At 41.4% G+C, this 20,023-nt stretch overlaps 2 protein-coding genes and 1 long non-coding RNA gene across 6 annotated transcripts in view; 1 reads left to right on the top strand and 2 right to left on the bottom strand.

The window, feature by feature from the left end:
* The window catches only part of LOC310705361 (mucin-5B-like), a 46,109-nt gene extending 42,054 nt beyond the window's left edge, over nt 1-4,055 (bottom strand). The window contains exons 1-5 of one of the 4 annotated variants that reach the window (XM_083500052.1): nt 3,973-4,055; nt 3,646-3,760; nt 2,809-2,896; nt 1,698-1,811; nt 1,130-1,355 (exon numbers count right to left, since the gene is read on the bottom strand). In XM_083500052.1, coding sequence (XP_083356178.1) covers nt 1,130-1,355; nt 1,698-1,811; nt 2,809-2,844 — 376 coding nt within the window. In that variant the 5' untranslated portion in view covers nt 2,845-2,896; nt 3,646-3,760; nt 3,973-4,055. Of the gene's footprint in view, nt 1-1,129; nt 1,356-1,697; nt 1,835-2,808; nt 2,897-3,632; nt 3,761-3,972 lie in introns of all 4 variants that reach the window. The other 3 variants (XM_083500051.1, XM_083500053.1, XM_083500050.1) reach the window with 3 other exon arrangements.
* A 574-nt stretch (nt 4,056-4,629) lies between these two features.
* Nucleotides 4,630-5,982, top strand: LOC310705399. Its single transcript, XR_014525233.1, has 2 exons — nt 4,630-5,216; nt 5,771-5,982. It is a non-coding gene; the product is annotated as an uncharacterized lncRNA (long non-coding RNA).
* A 5,778-nt stretch (nt 5,983-11,760) lies between these two features.
* Nucleotides 11,761-20,023, bottom strand: part of MUC2 (mucin 2, oligomeric mucus/gel-forming) — a 63,087-nt gene continuing 54,824 nt past the window's right edge. Inside the window, exons 46-52 of the mRNA XM_083459388.1 lie at nt 19,729-19,769; nt 18,516-18,638; nt 16,328-16,426; nt 14,764-14,892; nt 13,803-13,842; nt 13,007-13,145; nt 11,761-12,227 (exon numbers count right to left, since the gene is read on the bottom strand). Coding sequence (XP_083315514.1) covers nt 11,933-12,227; nt 13,007-13,145; nt 13,803-13,842; nt 14,764-14,892; nt 16,328-16,426; nt 18,516-18,638; nt 19,729-19,769 — 866 coding nt within the window. The 3' untranslated portion in view covers nt 11,761-11,932. The remainder of the gene's footprint in view (nt 12,228-13,006; nt 13,146-13,802; nt 13,843-14,763; nt 14,893-16,327; nt 16,427-18,515; nt 18,639-19,728; nt 19,770-20,023) is intronic.

Raw genomic sequence — 20,023 nt, forward strand, 5'->3', positions numbered from 1 at the left:
AAAATGAAAAACCAAGAGAACAAAAATCAACAAAACCTTCCATCCCTATCTTCAGATGGGTATTATCCGCATGAGAGCCTATGAATTAGTCGTGCTTTTGGAAAGCAAAACCAGACTGCAGCCATTTCAGGGGGGAGGGATTGAAGTTAATGTTGCATTAAAAGGATGGCTATGTAAAGCTGAAAACCTATCCACCAAAGCTCCACTGACTAAAGTAGGACTTACTTCTGAGTGCACTAAATATCTAGGTTGCCATTCTTGAATATTATGCCCAGGGACAGCCCTACCAATCTCCTCAGGCAGCAGCAGTGTCACGCTCCCTGAGCCCCCTGGCCAGTCCTCTCTGTTGACCAGCTGCATTGTGTATGCCACAGGTCTTTTACACCCCTTCAACTAGCCTACTGCCATCAGATGCACTAGAGGATACTATCATGTTGCCTACGCTGAAGTAAGATTCAGCTCCCAGTCCAGTCCACTTCTGTACATGGCATGTTGGGTGCAGCAGAATCTGGTCCTTAGCTAGCAGGATATCATAGGCTCACCATGGATATGCTAGTCCTGCACTTTAGTTCCTGTGATAATGAAAAATGCCCGAAGAGGAGAAAATGGCCATTGTGACCTCATGCTGAAGAAAGACTAACCATTGTGACTTCATACTGCTGCTGCCTGCTTGGGAAAGAGAGACCGGTTATTAGGAACTCCTTCTGAAAACCTATTAGTTGTTAAGCTGACAGAATTTGGACATTATCGAATTTAAGCTGTTCCTATTGGTATAATGAACCCATATCTGCTTGGGACAAGTCTATGTAAGGAATCACATTGCATAACATTCATCCACCTTACCACTTTGATTGTGAAACTTGCACTTTTACAAATGCCACATAATCTTTGTTCTACACGAATCCATCTTTCAGTGTGTCAGCAGCTATACTCTGGAACTCCCTGCCAATTAATATTAGGTCGCCACATTTGCTGCATTGTTTTCAGCACCTGATAAATCCTTTTTCTGTTTAGGCAAGTCTACTCAGACATGCAATTTTAACATGTTGTTTCAGTGAGTGTGTGTGTGTGTGCGCGCGCGCGCGTGCATGCTGTTAAATAAATTAAAAGTAAATCTTTCTTTACTTACAACAGAGTTCCTTGGATCGCCATTTTCCAGGGTCTCCGCCTTTGCGGACACAGTCCCGGGAGTACTGACTGAGAGTGCTGCATACACAGCTGGCAACCAGGTCAGAATGAGAAGATTTCTCAGAACAGCTGCACATATCTTGAATACAAATGGCTAGATAATCATCGGTAGCAACCACGCTCTTACAATTCCCAAAGTGGGATAGGGCTTCCTTGCACTTAGATTTCTGTCAAAGAGAGAAAGTGGTGGGGAGAGAAGGGGAGATTGGAGATCTTACATGTATAGCATCAGTACCATAAATTTACTAACTTCTGTGGCGTTGCTTTGATACTTAACATGTGAGGTTCTGGCTCCCTGGTCAAAGTATGTCTATCTGCTGCTGAGAACACTGTCACCTCTGCTAACTTCATTGAAGGGGGAAGTTCCATGTATATAGCTTTATGCATGTGTGGAGCAATTACATCCACTAAAGTGAATAGGGAAACATTTGCAGTGAGGAGCTGCTGCCCTTAGAGGGATCAAATGGAAAGCAAGGCAGGGTCCACATACCATGAACAGTGCAACTTACGTATCTATTTTTGCATTTATCTTGCTGTTGAGAGTTGTCTTGCTGCTTTCTTTTGTCTCCCATTACATCGGAACACTTCTCTGTTGGATCATCTACTTTCTGAAGGTTTCCAAACTGCCATGGGAATAGTGGATAGCCTGTAAAATCCCACCAGTAATAGGACTTTACTGTGCAGGGTCAATGTGCGGGTTTAGGATTACAGCCTTACTCTCAGTTTTGAACCCAGCAATCACCCATCCATGATTTAAAGCATATAGTTTGTACCGTTATAGTTTAATTTATTTTACAAATGAATAAATAAGCAAATAGTTGCATCTGTACTCACAGTGTGTACAATTGCTCTGCATAAAGAGAAAAAAGGAAGCAGGCATTTATCTTCCAGTCAGCCTGTACATAGAAGGTATTGCTTAGAATGCCAAGAGGAATACAGTGGTGCCTCACAAGACGAAATTAATTCGTTCCGCGAGTTTTTTCGTCTAGCGAATTTTTCGTCTTGCGAAGCACGGTGTCGGGAAAGTTTTGGGAAAGCTTCAAAAATCACCAAAAACCTCAAAAAAGGCTACCACACCGCGTTCTATGAGTTGCTCCTCGAAGTCAAGTCGCAACTGTATTAACGGTGTTAAGAAAAAGGAAACAAACTTGCAAGACATTTTCGTCTTGCAAAGCAAGCCCATAGGGAAATTCGTCTTGCAAAGCAGCTCAAAAACCGCAAAACCCTTTCGTCTAGCGAGTTTTTCGTCTTGCGAGGCATTCGTCTTGCGGGGCACCACTGTACCTTATTACATGTGAAATAAGAGTTCTGAGTGACAAATTCACATCCTCCTTTCAGATATCAGCCCAGATTCACTCAATATTTCACCCTAGGCTACCTTACCAAGGACAGTGATTAGATTTTACCCCAAATGTATGTATGTATCTCAGCTATATATCTCACTGCTGAGGCCAGTCATGATCTCTGTTGTCTTGAGGGTAAAATGGGGAAATATTTCCACAAATCCAGCCACAATTCCTGAGATCTTTTGAAAATGGTTAGGATACAAATGTGATGGTTTCTAATAATAATAATAATAATAATAATAATGGCCAATTATATATATTTTAAAAATCCTACCCTGCAGGAATAAATCATTTTTATCATTGCCGTCATAGTTTCCACACAAACCACATGTTTTCCCTTTGTAAGTATCTTCTAAATCCAGCTAAGGAAAAATAGGCAAAAAGACAAACATTTTAAACACACATATATACAGACACCTTCATAACTATAATGCATAGTACGGTCTAAGCTTGAGCTGCCCTCCAGATAGAACTATATCTCCCATCAACCCCAGCCAGCATGGACAATGGTCAAGGGTGAAGGCAAATGTAGTCTACAACATCTGGAGGACATCATGATGGCTTCCCCGTTGGAAACTGAGCACAATTGCTGCAGTGGTATTACCACACAGAGGATAGTATTTACTCCATTGAATTCTCTTTCTGAACATGGAATTAAATACTCCTCTTATTTATTTTTAAACAATGTGTATGTGTGTGTGTGTGTCTATATATATATATATAGAGAGAGAGAGAGCGCGCGCGCGCAAGGGGGAAAGAAACGACTGTGCCACAATTAGGCCGTAATTAGTCAATTTTTAAGCACACAAGCTGGTGTTGGGTTGTGTGGCTTCCTATTCTAGTGATAAAGTCAGAGATACTAACTAAAACTTTGCAATCTTCCTGACATTCTCAACAGTAGAACCAGAAAGGAGTTGTGCGATTGTCTCGCTCCAAACATAATTCCAGGGCTCACAAAATGATTATTTATATAAATAAATTAGCTTTATGTGTATCCCCTTTGTTCATAATTTCACTAGAAGATGGCAGTGTGCGAAGACTGTGGCTACTCAACACATTTTACATGTATTAAAATTCACTAAAACAAATCCAACTAACTGGAGCTTCATACTAGGAGAGTGTCACCCCAATTCCACTTGAGAGTCAGGCCTAGTTTGGAGGTAATTAGGAAATAAGGATAAGTATCTTCTACTAGGACACTCTTCAGACTGAAGGGCAGAAGAATCCTAAAAGAAAGAAAAAGAAGAAAACTAAATAAAACAAATGAACAAGCATCCTAGTTGTCTCATGATTAAAGATATCCCCAAGCCATTGAGCTTATTAATTAAGCTCAATGGGCATTTCTCAGCTTTGATCTCTCCCCTCTCAGACAACCCCTCAGACAACCAAAAGGACGGATGGGAATGATGGGAAGCAGAGGTTGGCTGTGCTCACATACTTCTACTTTGGCCAGGTCCCGCCCGTGAGAGAGAGAGAGAGAGCGCTCACATATTGTTGTTGTTGTCGTTGCTGCTGCTGCTGCTGCTGCTGTCTTTTTGGTGAGAGACGGACCAATATGTCTTGATATGCACCATACCAATATGCCAATATGCCTCCATATACACCCATATGTACCATACTGGTGCTGCTTGGCTGAAGGACACAGAGTGGCACTTGTGACCTCATGCTGATGCTGCCTGCCGGGCTGCCTGCATGTCAGAGACCAGCCATTGTGAGCTCATGTTAATGATTGCTGCCTGAAGAAGCATGAGAGCTCCTGATGTTGGTCCTGAGTGCAGGAAATCACCCTAATCTGGGGCCACCACTGTATGACATTTCTCAGCATTGGCTCTCTGATTTCAGACCCAAGAAAACACTGTTCCTGGTACACAAGAGCATTCATGAGAAAACAGAAGACTATCAACAGATGTTGAGACAACTCACGTCTTCCCATCTACTGTGATGCCTGATTCTTTGACCTCCAGAAGCACTCCATCTATAGTGGCCGTGAAATAGATGGCAGTCCCCGCCTTGATGCTTCTCATTATCTGGATACTGAAGTCCTGATGACTGTCTTTGCAGTGTGAAGCAAAAACATAACGGCAAGTTCCAGTGAAGTCAAATTTTGCACTGTCAAATGTCTGAAAGTGGAAATTGCCCCAAGTAGAACATCCACTTGTGGTGACAGCAGGACGCTGAACTGCAGAGAAAATAAGGATGGTGGCAATGACAAAATGCTCTGCAAACATTTATTTATATGGCCTGGCACCATAGTTACATATCTTTAGGTGTGAGAGGAAAACGTTCCTTTTTAATGATCTCTTTGGCTTTTAATTATCCATAGCCTCTGTGAGTGGGTGGGATATTTTAATCTAGTTTAAAAACAAAAAAACCCCCAGAACTGTCTTTAGATTTTTCTGTGTTTTCTTTTATCCTGGTTTTAATGTATCTGGTTGCTTGCTTTTACTGTCAGTTGCTTAGTTATTTAGGTTAAAAATGACCAATAAGTTTAATTAATTAAACAGAGTCTGAACTTTTTGAGGGAGAGGGTGAAATGAACAACACAGATCTTCAACATGGGCAAACATGTATGTGTCCATCATGCTTTTGAACATCCCTCTTCCTGGCTGAGCTGGATCATTGGATTCACAGAGCAATCTTGTGGGGCTCTTGTAAGATCTTCTCAGAAGCTGCATGACCCTGGTAAATGAGGCTTTAGCAGGGGCGTCAAGAGGGCATGGGTGGCATGCATGCAGGGCACCACCTTCCCATTTAGCCTCAGGCAGCAAAATGGAATGGGCTGCCCCTGGGTCAATAATAATTTGTTTTCAGTGGCACTTGGTTGCAGTTGGGTGATCCAGTCCCGTTGATTTCTATGAGACTTAAATGAGCCTAGCCTTCTCTCGATTAGACCCAAATTCTTCAGGATTAGGCTGCACAACACTGCCAATGGGCATGCTTTGTGACATGCAAGAGGGGGTTCTATTTCAGTGAATTTTTCATATTTGAATAGATGGACTGCTTTTGGGTTACGGTCTTATTTGCCAACCTAGTAAGCAGCAGTGGGGGGTGGGGCACAGAGAGGACAGTGGACATGGCCTTGTAACATACTCATGTGACACTTGTAGGAAATACCAAGAAAGAAGGCTATCGCAGTTCACATCACTTCTTTCATGTTCAGTGAACTTTGCAGTATTATGAAATACCTTGGAATTTGGAGGGTTTTGTTAAAGATTTATTTTCTCCCCATAACACAGAATTCTAAGCTATGCTGAAGTGCCTGGGAGTCTTCATAGAAACAGGGGTCCCAGGAATTGTGACAGAAAAACGACAATGGCTCTGTGCTTTTTTAAGCACTTTGTGTAATATATATAAAGAGTTTGTTGCCAACACTGAGTTTATAGATATATCAGCCCAACATTGACTTCTGATTTTAAGTCAGTATTAAATAAAGCTGACATAATGCTAACTATTTTTCATGAATATCTTAGTCTTCCTTTTTTCAACTGGCCATTCCATGTGATATAATTTTATGTGATTAATAACATTATATTTTGCTTATAATTTTGATATAGTCAAAAAGTCTGGGACTATTTGGTGAAAGGTGGTCTAAATCATTACTATCATCTCATCACTATAATCTACTGATCTAGATCTTATATCCCACTTTTCAAGGACAAGGCCTTTGCAAAGCATCTCACAACCTAACAATATAAATCTGAAAAATACAACATCCAATAAAAGCTAAATTCTTTTGACTCAAGGTCCTTTCAAAAGAGAAATAAATGAAGCCTCCCATTACTTAGCCACTATGGTATGATGGTGGTGGTGATAATAATAATTGCTTGTTTGTTTAGATGCTCACATTACCTCTCACATTCAGTTTGGCCCCAGTTCTGTTCATGCAGCCAAATCTGACTGATGAGTTAGCATTGTGATATCACTCATTCCATGCTCAATCAATCAATGTGATTAATATCTACTCAGAAGAAAGCCTAACTGAGATCCATACACCTTACTGTCAGGAAAGTGTGTGCAGGGTTATAGCGGGGTGAGGTGCCAGTCAATCACTATTTCTTGTTTGGACTCAAAATCAAAAGTAGAGACTATTCAGTTCAGTTCTAAATAAATAAATAAACTTCAAAAAGAGATTATTTTCAAATATACAAATCTGAAAATATTGGTAAAGAACAGGAAAAGGGTAGTACATGAAAGAGCTGGTCCCTGAAAACTCAAGTCTTTTTTCCCATTGTTTGCCAAGTCACCTGTGAAGACACAGAACTGTAGAAAGGCAGTTATGGCATATTGAACCAATCATGTTTCCACTTACAGCACTCCATTCTCAATATTTACATTTATTTTACTAAATATGTGACATTGTTTTCTATAAAAAAACCATAAAAATAAAATGGCTACAGTATCTTGCAGTATAAATTATCTAAACCAAGTCTCTTCTCAGTACTCATAGGATAGCTAGCGAAGAGACACTCAAGGACAAAAGGCAGGGTGCATGTGTATTGCTTAGTGTTCTACCTCTATCTGTGTACTCTATGCAACTAGAAGCGCAGGGTGGAATTCAACATCACACTAATAGGATATCCCTGTCAACTTCTGTTTGCCAGACACAATTATCTCCCCTCTCCCTGCCCCCTCTGTGTGTTGTTCAAACCCCATAACAGATTGGGGGAAGGCATGTTGCCACACGGGGGAGACAAGGGCGAAGCCTCATTGAACTATTAGGAGTTACTGTGCTGGCTTCCACTAGTGCAGCAAGTTAGTTGAATCTGGCCTTAAGGGTATAACTGAACAATAGCTGAGCATTTTTACATCCACTAATATAAAAGAGGGATAAACAAGTGCTTATTTTTTCTAACTGAAATTAATTGAATTTGCCTAAACTTACGGGTTGTTAGATTATGTCCATAGTTATTTCATTTGTTTACATGAAGATCAGATCAGACATATAACAATGGAATATAAATAGTAGTAGACTTTTCTTACCTATCTGCACCAAAGTTTTGCCCTCACAGCAACTGCAGAGTAAGAACAAAATCCATAACTGTACTCCCTTCTTCATTCCCATTATCCTAGACAAGGCGGTAAACTGAAAAATATTTGCCAGGACAGGATTTCTTTCTTGGGTTTAGAGACACGTTTATATGGTACTAATTCATGAGGACTGAAAGAAAACCATTTCCCCCCCCCTCTCAGATATAAAATGACAAAAGGCATTTGGTTCCTGGATTCTATAATCTCAAATTTAATCTTTGAATCTCAGGTTTATTCAAGCTTGGAACTCTAGGCAGGTGCCAGGAAGCAATTCCCTGCTGGGTAAAACAGAGTCTTGATCTCTATGAAAGGCTCCCCATCTCAGTGGGGTGGGTTCCTGTGGGCCTGGGATCTCATGAAATCTGCCTCTAGGTATTAGTGCATGCTCCCAGTTTCCTGGGTCAAGTCATTCAGTATTTTTACTCTGTGAGAAGGAAGTTCCCATGGTCATGAATAGACTTTTCTCTCTTCTATTCATTTCGCTTCTCTTGCTTCTCTGGTAGGAGAGGAAGGTGGCCAGCAAGTTACTTTTAAGCTATCTCCTTGGCCTTTGAAGCTTTTCTCCTTCCAGACTAAAAATAGTGAGCCTTTTGATCCAACATACTGTGACTGTGGTAAATTGCTTCAATGCACACCTTAGGTGATCCAGGCCTAAAGGACCGGGGCAGTCCACAGAGCATTTGACAGTTGGCAAACTCCTTTTTACCCAGCTGGAAAGGATTTCTTGGCACCTGACCAGAAGTGGAAGAGTCCTAAACCTTAATAATCAAAATATGGCCCGACACCAGGGGTTGTGAACTGTCTTCAGTCCACAAGCTTCATTCCCTCAGCAACCTCTTGGGGCCTCTTTACACATCCAGCAAGCACATAGCCAGTGGTGCTGGGGCTAGCCAGTGGAGCCCACAGCCCACTCATGTTTATGAAGCCTCCTAATATCAGTATTGCTTGATCATCATCTTCTTCTTTGGAGATCACTCGTAGGCGAGTAAGATTGTCTTCCATAAATACGGTTTTAACAATGAGTCTGTAAGTGACTGGAGGCCAATTCTGGATCCACGTGTCCTTCCACAGTGGGGACATTGGTTTCCGGATGGGAGTTGATCAGTTTCCGGGCGGGAGTTGATCATAGCACACCCTTGATAACAGCTTTTTCCTTTTGCTTGTAGGACAACGGATCGAGCAAAGCTTATCTGGACTTATACATGCATGGGCTATCTCCAAATGTTTGTGCAGTGCTTGACGCCTACATGCAAGAGCCTGCATCATTTACATATAATTACTGTGCTTTTCAGTTTAGGAATTGCAGTAATTATCACCATCACTGGAGTTTCCTATAGTCAACAGCATCAGAATAGACACTATGACAGAGAACTATTACCAATGATGTTTCATAAATATCTTTGCCCTGTAGACTGACATGTCAAAATTTATGACTTTTCACCTCTGGCCTACAAACCAGTTAAGGTATAAACCCCATTTGTCACAGAGCTATGGTCTTTGGAACAACATTTTTCATGGATCATTTGCCACAGTGCAGTGTTTGGTTTCGGTTACTGCACAGCTTAAAAATTAACTGTATGATTTACCTCATGAAGGCGGTAAATTGGAGCTGATTCACCACACCTAAAAAACATTAGGAGTTATGAAGGTACTGCTTCTGTTACAAGTCGTCTGTGGCTGTTGGTTAACTTTTGATACATACATAAGGAAAGGAAACACAGCTCTTCAAGCACAGCAATAACAGCTTTAAAGCGTGCTGCAATAATATCCACAGTGGGGTCATGGTTTCTCATATGGATTTTATCAGTGTTGTTGCAGCACAAGTCTTTATTCTATAGCCTGTTGATTGCAACCTAGAACATGCCACAAGGGTAGCATCATCTGATGACATATACAGAAGTACTGTGTTGAAAATCCATTGGTTGTGTCATTAGACCTCCCTCCAGAGGGCTGTGCCATGACAGTAGTCTGAAGTGACCCAGGAACTGTGAACTTAAAGTCACTGGACACAGGATAGTAGTCAGGCCTGAAGGGCAAACTAGGTGATGGGAACAAGGAGAAAACCAGAAGTCATGACAAAACGATAACCAATGATACAGAAACATGCTCCTCAAGCAAGGCTCAGTTTGAACAGGAAGCCCTTTATACACCTTTCCTCTGATAAGGATTCATTAGTCATCCTGGATGAGTCAGTTCAGTACAAGAATGTTCTTCAATGAGAACACTGCCGCCTGCAGTTCAGTGGTTCACCACATGAGGCTGTCACACACAAATTCCAGCAACTCGTGTCACAAACTAGCACTTCCCTCAACTTCTGCTTTTTTAATCCCCTCCCAGGTCCAAAGACCTCTCGGTATACCTGAGCTCTCTTGCTGCCATTGCTCAATATTCTCTAAGTGTGTGTGAGTGTGTTCTGTGAAGCCTTAAGTGGGCCATTGCAAGCTGATTAATAGGCCCTCTGCATGAGAATCTCCCCTTTGCCTTTCATTGGGTTAACAGCTCTGATGTCATAAATAGGCCACATCACCTTGGGGTAGGTAGTTTAATGTTACAAATCTAAATGGCTTTCAAAGCGGAAATCCAGGGTTAACATGTAATGCTTGTTAAATATAAGAAATATTGGCTATATGCCATGCTTTTAAATGATATTTTGCTAGTTGAAATCTTTGTCTTGTGCCTGACCCATTTATTAGAAAGCTCTTGGGCATGAGTAGACTGCACCTACTACCTATGGTATGTGATTATCACATTCACAGCTCATAAGTTGCAAATGGCTAATTATTTTCTCTGCTGTCATACTGTGTCTCCACAAGTGAATTTGAAATGAGTTAATTTAAAGTGTTTTCTTGGACGGCTGCTGACACTGACAACTTATTCATTGTTGCATCATGCTATGAGCATCTCAGATGCTTTATTATGTATACTTCTAGATAATTGAATTTTGCAGACAATATTGAAAAAATACATTCAAAGTACAATCCCATGCAAGTCCTTGTCTTTGTTTTTAAACTGAAACTCCACACCTTTTTACATGTTCAGGCATAGGCTGCCCTGTAGTGGTGAAAACCAAGACCTGCAATACCAGCAAAACATTTAAGACTGTGACTACAACTACCCTTAACTTTCTTTTAAAATTTAACTTTCTTTTAAAATTAAAAAACGAGGAAGTGTAAAAATTCTAGATACTTATGATGAAAGTTAAATCTTCAATATAACTTTTGTTTAGGATGCCCCATAGCATACATGAGGTAAACAAATGACAACAGTAATAGTTTAATATTCATTGATGTTTCACTTTTATTTCAAAAAAGCTATGCCTAACTACTATGGTTTTGTATGGACGCTGAGTGAATCAGCTGATGTTTTGGAACATATACATCCTATTTTAAAAATTAATTTCTGACTCCCAAATGGAAAAGCCCGAAGCTTAGGAACCTTGGCTTGTAGAAGCTCCATAACCCTTGGGCCGTATCCAGTGCCCAGCCTGACTCTTTTATCCATGCAGGATGCTTTCAGTCAGGCCTTGTGGGTTTTCTATGGGGTACCTTATCCCTATGGCCATTTGTTTATATCACAATGATATTTTAAAATATTGTCTTGGCAGTTCCATTATACTGAAATAAATGTATGTTATGACTTAGACTGAATAGCAGCCAGCAAGATGAATAGCAGTATTTGGGTGAAACTGAACTGCAGCAGAATGAAAACAGTGCTGCCTATGACAGAAATCACTGCCCTCTTATATATCTATTGATGAGACACAAATCACAGGCAGCCAGGCAGTTGGAAATGCAGGGCTGGTTTGAGAGGGAATGTTCTAGGGGAAAGCTAGTTATCATCAGCATATAGCTGCTACTGAACTCCTTAAAAGTTCAATGAAGCCACGCAGGGACATTGAAAAGAACAAAAATACCAGGGAACTAAACCCATGGAGCACAAATGGTGTGTGGACAGGCCATTTGTTGTTTTAGAAAATGTATAGATTTTGCCATTTTCTCTTCGAACTCCTAAAGCAAAGCTCCTGCTCACACAGGCTTAGGAAATCCAAGAGTGCAGGTGTTTGCCAACAAAACTGGATGCGGAGACTTCAGTTTTTAAATGTGCTTTTAATTATTTAAAGAAGAAAAGAAAACGATTCAAAAGTCCAAAACATAAAACTTTGTTACACTCAGGGAAAAATGACTTGCACGTCTTTTGTTTTTGTTTAACACAAATAAATAAAGCGATCATAAGGGGAAACAGTCAAAGAGGGCACAGATTTAAGAGGCCCATGGAAAGTAAGGGCAAGCGCAGAATTATTTGTGAAAAATGAAACCATGGGTTGTCCCTGTATAACTTTTCTTCTCACTTGTAACCTGTTGATTAGCTCATTATATTCCCATCCTTCTCTTCACCGAACTAATGGCCCTCCTGACACGAGCCACAGCATTCAGTTCATCTTCCTGGGAGTCTTCCCTGCTATTTTCTTCTGTGCTCTTCTGGGACTCGTTTGATGAGTGTGAACTGTTGCATTCGGTGTTGAGGCACTCGCAAGAGTCCACCTGAAGGTATTTGTGTTTCTTGTTCTTCCCGTCAGGGCACACCAGTGTTATTTCCTTTTCGGATACTTTTGACTCCCTGCAGCAAGTGCACTTGTGTTCCATGGAGTTGGCTTCAGAAGAGTATCTGTTTTTGTAGCACAAGAAGGTGAAAAAGAGTTACTCTGTGCCACAGATTGAAATTATGAGCAATTTTAGTGGTGGGTGATATTAGGAGAAACTCGTGTTTGCGCAACTCATTTGCTAAATGACAAGATTCCGGTATTTCCACATAATATTGAATCGAGGATGATGCACTTTAAATAATGTGCTGTCTCTAATTATACCACCATAGCTAGTTGGTTGTTCTGGGTTTTATTTTTTTAAGATGGAGGATCAAGAGACCAAAGTACCAGACCCTCCAAGTGTCCCTATTTTCAGAAGCCATTCTTATTTGATCCCAGAATGTCCCACTTTTCCCTAGGATGCCCCTATTTTCATTGGATAAATGTTGGAGGGTACGAAGTATTGAAATCAAATTGGCTCTCACAGTAGAAAATAAGTTTTGATGTTGGTGTAGCATAGCAGCTAAAAAATTGGGGTTACAGTCCTATACATATTTACCAATTACAGACGGAGGAGAAATTTGATTCAGTGTGCATTTTAAAGCCAAATCTGTCAAATTCACACTTTGCAGAACAACATGTGAACCAAAACATAGCTACTCTTCAAAATACGAATTGATCTGATTTTTGTGTGTGCATAAAAGTGAAGATATTAATGAAAACATACAGAGATGCATTATGTTAGGAGAAATTACTTGCAAAAAATCACATTAGTAAATTTGATTACATTACTAAATTTGAATAATTAAACAAATGGGTACAAATGCATTGCAGGATCTTATTGTAATTTGGCTTTACATACATTGAGGAAGTTCCACAATGTCCTTCACACTGGGCCACAGGGACCATGTCTGCTGAACGACAACCATCATGAACGATATAGTCCTTCATTTCAGAGAGAGAGCAAGGTGGCACTGGTACTGGGTTATCTTTGGGCTTGCCTGCAGGATAAAATGTTTTAAAAAACCTTTATTCAAATGTTTTCCGGAACATCAAGCTTTTTTGCTCATCTGGACTGAGTTATGAGTAGCACCAAATTACTTGCATGCCATAGTATGTAGCTATTCAAGAAATGAAAAAGTTCAGCCAATATTTAGCCCTAAATGCATTTTGGTAACACAACTGACACAAAAATCCTCTATATATTTACTCAGAAGTAAGCCCCATTGATTTGAATGGGGTTTACTCCCAGGAAAGTGCAGCCTTGCAGGAGTGCAGCCTGAATGGCTCCTAGCCATGTGGGAGAGGAGGCTAGGGAAGGATGTACTAAGCATCCCCTCACTATGTGCTAGTTTTAAGGTTGGAATCAGCTGCAGGACAAAAGTACCATATTTCAGGAGAACCAAGATATAAAGCTGAGCATCTAAACCAAAGCAAGATATTAAGAGTGCAGTTACAGTAAAAATATGCAAACCCACTTCTTTTGAATATAGTTTGCAAATCAAAGCAAACTGGCCCATTTTATTTTTTGTTTGGGTGATACTCAACTAAGCCATACTCAGAGATGACTCATGGCTGTACTCAGAGTATGATAAACACTGTGCTTATTTATTTATCACATAGAGAGATGGCATAGATATATAATTTATGATACTTACAAGTTTTACAGCAGCCACTGGGCAAATAGGCAATGGTGTCCTAGGAAGAAAAATGTATTATTGAATTGCATATCCAACTAGAACAGCACAAAGCCCCCAACCTGACAATGAAGTAAGGTTCAAGAACCAGTGGGGTGAGACCTTTGGTTTAGAAGTCTATGTGTGTTGAATAGTTTCTTTTTGTTCCCTTTAAACTTTTTTTTAACCTTTAATCCTTAACAGTAGGAACTGTTGACTAAAAAAAATTATTAAGAAAGCAATTTATGCATATAACTGAAGATACACCAGATATTTTATTTACACTACATCAGATTCAGACGAAGAATGTAGCTACACCTACATCAGTCATGACTTTGATTTCCATGAGAGCTAAGTGCAGCTAACTTGGTCTGGATCCAATTCACGGGGAGTATAACATGTTTAATGCAGTGAGTAGATGGCTCTGTGGTCTAAACCACTGAGCCTAGGGCTTGCTGATCGGAAGGTCGGTGGTTCGAATCCCCGCGGCAGGGTGAGCTCCCATTGTTCGGTCCCAGCTCCTGCCAACCTAGCAGTTTGAAAGTACGTCCAAGTGCAAGTAGATAAATAGGTACCACTCCGGTGGGAAGGTAAATGGCGTTTCCGTGCGCTGCTCTGGTTCGCCAGAAGCAGCTTAGTTCTGCTGGCCACATGACCCAGAAGCTGTCTGCGGACAAACGCCAGCTCCCTCGGCCTATAGAGCGAGATGAGCACGCAATCCCAGAGTCGTCCATGACTGGACTTACCTTTACCTTACTGCATTTATATGACACTACCAACCATGCAGGATCTTTTCTTTCTTTCACAGCCATCACTTTAAAATGACAGATAAGCCAAGAATTCAACACAAAATCCAACTGTAACAGCTCTTGCTCATAGGGTGGGCTAATCAAATTAAAGGAGTTTTCACAAGATGGAATGTGTATATTCAGTATTTACTCACAGGCTGACATGCTTCCTCGTTAAATGCTGGGCAGCTTATTGAAGAGGTGGAGGAGACCAGTTGCCTATGTATGTTCACACAGCTGTAAATAGTGCAGTTGTCATGTGGAGCACTCCGTTGCTCACCAGGCTATTCAAGATAAGGAAACAAATTAAATACTGGCAAAACATCTTCCTGTTTTCTAAATGTGTATTTTCTTATGAATAGCAGAGCAGCCAATATGGTAGAAGGGCCCATAAGGAAGGTTAAAATATTGGGGTTGGAGGGAGCTTGCAGTAGAAAGATAAGACTCTTTACCCAAGAATAGTCCCAGTCAGGACTGAGGCCAGTTTTGTGGGAATGAAGGAACAGAAAATAAGTATGTGAGGGAGTGATTAAGGATGGAGTTGCAACTAAATAGGCACTCATTTGTTCACCTGCAGCAAACCATAATCACTCCCTGGTAACTAAGCAAGGAAGCTTTTGTAAACTGTCAGCATCAGATAAGTGGAATAAGAAGAATAGGGAGCTAAGGGAAAGAGAAATTTGAAAAGTGCAAATGGGGGGAAATATTTTTGTTTTAACTACTAAAACCATATTTGTTTCATTTTATCTGCTTTTAACTGCTTTTGCTTCACTTGTCCATTTATTAATTTTTCACAAAAAAAACTTTACAAATTTTAACATAAACTGTAAGTTACGTTATCATTGACTTCCTGTCCTCAGCTTCCATGCTGCATAATTCGCCTATACTATTCAATACATCCATTTTGACCTATCCGTCCTAATAATTCCCACTGTTGCTCATATTTCAACTCCTGCTCGTATTTTCTTCTCACTATAGTAGTTCTTTAAATACTTTTTGTCATTTTGATCTCTATTCTTTGCTGTTAATCTTGCCAGTTCCATGGACTCCATCATTTTCAAAAGCCAATATTTTTCGGATTTTAATTTTCTTTGTTTTTATTTTCCTGTTGCTCTCGGTGAAGACATGCCTGAACTTTTGCAGCATGTAGCCTGATGCTTTCCATCCAAATGGCATGAAATTTGCAGAATTTTTACTACCCTCTTGGGGTGGTTGCTTTGCCAAATTTCAGTTTGGACAAAGGATATCCGTTGCAGAGGCAGTTAAGAAAGAGGTAGCAATTAACTCCCTGCAACTTTGGGTGATCTCCTTTTGTTTTTGCCTGCCTACAACTTTGCTGTTACACAGCCACTAACATTTGCAGGCAGTGTACTGCTCTCTCAAAGGCACCATCACTGCCAATGTTCATGCTGATTGGACATGTCAAATTTGAAAAATGATAATTTCAAAATAAAAATGAATGTACCCACAAAGCAAATTTAAAATAAATGGAAATGCATTTGATTCTTTTTTCATTTATTTTTAAAACTAATGCACATCACTAGGATCTCACACAGATACTTGGGTGCCATAAGGGTATGTGGGATTTATTTATAAATTTCGACGTTTGCAGCCAGTCTCTTTCTCTGAATGCTAGTTGCTTTTTCTCCTGCATCAGAAGTTCAGAATTACAAGAAAATCATTACTATTTGAGGACTCTTTAAAACACAAAACACTTACTCTTAAGATGAAAACATCATTCTGAGGTGTTCGTATAACACAGCTTGTCTGCACACACACCCCACAACATTCACCATCCTGATGAATAAGAGTATGTCCCTAGGGAGAAAGAGATGCACAATTATGATATGGGATCTGCAACAAAGCTTTGCCATGTGCGGTGCTCCTGCTCAGGCTTCTTAATCATCCAGCCAACTATACCACTCTTGCATACTCCATCCTATCCTCCCCCTACAAAAAAATCCAATGCCCCACCTACAGATATGTAAAATCCAGCCTATAGATCTACAAAATGACAATGTTTATGGGCCAGTTCAGATAATGACAACTGCTATGGATCCTACATGTGCTGGCGTATATAACCACTTTGAGATGAATAATGGAAGATCAAGGTTTCAAACCACGAAAAGGCTCCCTGCTCCAGAAATTCAGCTTCAGCACATGGAAGAATGTGGGAGCTGTGATGGAGATGTGAGTGAGGAGTTGGGGCTAGGGAGGGCACACCTCTGCTCTCCCCCCCACACCTCATGTGATGGAGGGAAAATACCTGGGAAGGGCTACCACTTTTTTGAAATGTTATTATTATTGAAACTTTTCAGCATAGAAAGGGGGGGGAAACAGATGAATCTAAATGAAAATGAAAAAAGGGAATAACTTTAAAGTGGGTGTGGGGGAGAGAAAGAGAGGAAAAAGTAAAAGAATACAAAAGAAATATGAAGCCCTCTGTCAGAGGTAGATCTTAACCCTTGCTTCACACAAAAGGGTATGGATGGGAAACCTATCCCTGAACATGTTAACTCATACCAACTTCAACAGGTATGTACAAAGAAGTTGTATAAAGGAGGCCTGAGTCATCCTGATCAGACCCACTTCACTTCACATTGTTCCATCAACCTTTATATTTATTTATTTTAAAATGTATATGCTGCTTTTCACCATGTGGTCTCGAGGCGGCTTACAACAATGCAGCATATAAAATATATAATTTAAAATTTAAAACATACAATAGATGCAAGGGCAGCCTCACACAGAGTGTGTTACAATAATTCAATCTTGGGATTTACCAACGCACAGACTACAGTGGGTAAGTTATACCTATCCAGTTGCATACCAGTAGAAGGGAACTGGATAAAAGGCACTCCTAGCCATACAGGCCACCTGAGTGACAATGATGGTTCAAGGAATACCTCTAAACTATGTATCTGCTTCTTCAGAGGGAGTGTTAGCCCATCCAGGACAGGCAACTGGTCTATCTCCTGGATCTGAGGACCACCCCACCCACAAGACCTCTGTCTTCCCAGGGCTGCCCTCATCCAGTCTACCAATGCATCCAGGTACTTGGTCCCGGTCTTTCACAGCCTCTCCTGAATAGAATATAATGGAGAACTAGGGCTGGGTGGCGGGACACGGGTGGCGCTGTGGGTAAAACCTCAGCGCCTAGGGCTTGCTGATCGTCAGGTCGGCAGTTCGAATCCCCGCGGTGGGGTGCGCTCCTGTTGCTCGGTCCCAGCGCCTGCCAACCTAGCAGTTTGAAAGCACCCCCGGGTGCAAGTAGATAAATAGGGACCACTTACTGGCGGGAAGGTAAACGGCGTTTCCGTGTGCTGCGCTGGCTCGCCAGATGCAGCTTTGGCACGCTGGCCACGTGACCCGGAAGTGTCTCCGGACAGCGCTGGCCCCCGGCCTCTTAAGTGAGATGGGCGCACAACCCTAGAGTCTGTCAAGACTGGCCCGTACGGGCAGGGGTACCTTTACCTTTTTAGGGCTGGGTATCCTCAGCATCCTGAGGACACCTTGCCACAAAACTCCCAATGACTACTTCTAATGGTTGCATATAGATGTTAAATAGCACTGGGGGCCAAATAGTGCGCTGTGGGACTGTTATGGGCCCAAGGAGCAGTCTCCCTGTGCCACTTTCTAGATACAACCCTGCAAGTAAGAATGGAACCACTGTAAAACAGTGCCCCCACAGACCTGATCCATCAGGATAACATAGTCAGTGGTATCAGAAGCTGCTGAGAGATCAAGCAAGAGCAGCAGGGTTGCACTCCCCCATCTCTTTCCTATCAGGGCAACCAAAGCTGATTCAGTCCCAAGCCCAGGTCTGAAACCAGAATGAACTAGATCTAGGTAATAATAATCATAGCAACTGGTTTTCGGTTTTGTTCTTAAAGTGGTTGGTGCTTACTTGTTCGCACATCGTTGGGCATGGGATGTAGCTGCAACTGATCAAATTCAGCGAAGTACTGTTGTCTTTTTTCTCTGTGCAGACACATTTCTGGCACTTATCTCCTAAGATCTGAGAGCCAGGCTGGAATAGGGGAGCAAGAGATAAACTATAAGCAAAGCAAAGCATGAAACAGGCCTGTTTATATTACTTTAGTACAAAATGACTACCAAAAAAAATAAAAAATGGAATAACATGAGAATGGCCCAGTGGCAGTAGTTGCTTTAGATTTAATTTAATTTTAATTTGTTTCCATCTCTTGCTAATTCCCTCTTGAATATCTATCCTTGCTCAATTCACACTCTTGTTCATTTGATCGTTACCAGCAAAGTGCGGGGGGTGCGGGTGGGTGTGGATCAGCAGCACTGACCTCCCAGTGGTGGAGGCACTTCATTCTCCCGGATGCAGATGGGGCAGTGAGAGAAAGTGGCAAGCCTGGGGGAGCTCTGGATTTGGCAACATCTGCGTTCCACAGGTACATGAGGATGTGAAGCACCACTGCTACCAACCCGGAGTCCCACTTCAATCTCACCAGCCCCTCATCTTGCCCTATTCTGTGAACAGCAGTGCTGCCAGTGGAAGGCTACTTCTGCTGTTCCACCCACTTCATACACTGCTACTGATTTCACAGTACAGTCGCACCTTGGTTGCCAAACAGAATCCATTCTGGAAGTCCATTCAACTTCCGAAAATGTTCGACAACCAAGGCGCAGCTCCTGATTGGCTGCAGGAGCTTCCTGCACTCAGTCGGAAGCTGCAGAAGCCGCGTTGGGCGTTGGGGTTCCAAAGAACATTCGCAAACCGGAACACCCACTTCCAGGTTTGTGGCATTTGGGAGCCAAAATGTTCGAGTCGCAAGGCGTTCAGGATCCAAAGTATGACTGTATAATCCTATGCTACTGTCTACTCAGAAGAAAGTCCCACTCTGTTCAATGGGGTTAGTTCCTTGTAACTGCAGCCTAAGGCAGCCATATTTTCCTGTGAGCAAACCCTGTTGAACTCAAGTCTGACTTACTCTTGAGTAGATGTATATAGAAATGTGTTATTAAGTGTTTTGGAATTATGTCCTTTCTTTAGAAAACTGGATGTGCAACTGGGCTCCAAAAATGGACAAATAGACAAATCACTTCATGAAACTTTTGTTAGCAGAGTAAGGAAGAAAAGGAAATCTTACCGTGTATTCATTACCATTAGCCACACAAACGTTTTTGGGCGCTACAAAAAAAAAAAAAGGCAACATGTAAAATATTCTATATTAAGCCACTGGATATTTTTTTTTAATGTACTCACTGTTATATAGCTCCCCACCATGCTTCCTTCACCAGCAGGGATGGCAAGCATGTGGCTCTCCAGATGTTGTTGGACTACAACTCCCATCAGCCCCAAGCCAGCACAGCCAGTGGTCAGGGATGGTAGGAGCTGTGGTCCTGCGACCTCTGGAGGGCACCAGGTTGGCTACTGCTTCATTA

The sequence above is a fragment of the Podarcis liolepis genome (genome assembly GCF_965112155.1).
Source record: "Podarcis liolepis genome assembly, chromosome: 1".
Lineage (NCBI taxonomy): Eukaryota > Metazoa > Chordata > Lepidosauria > Squamata > Lacertidae > Podarcis > Podarcis liolepis.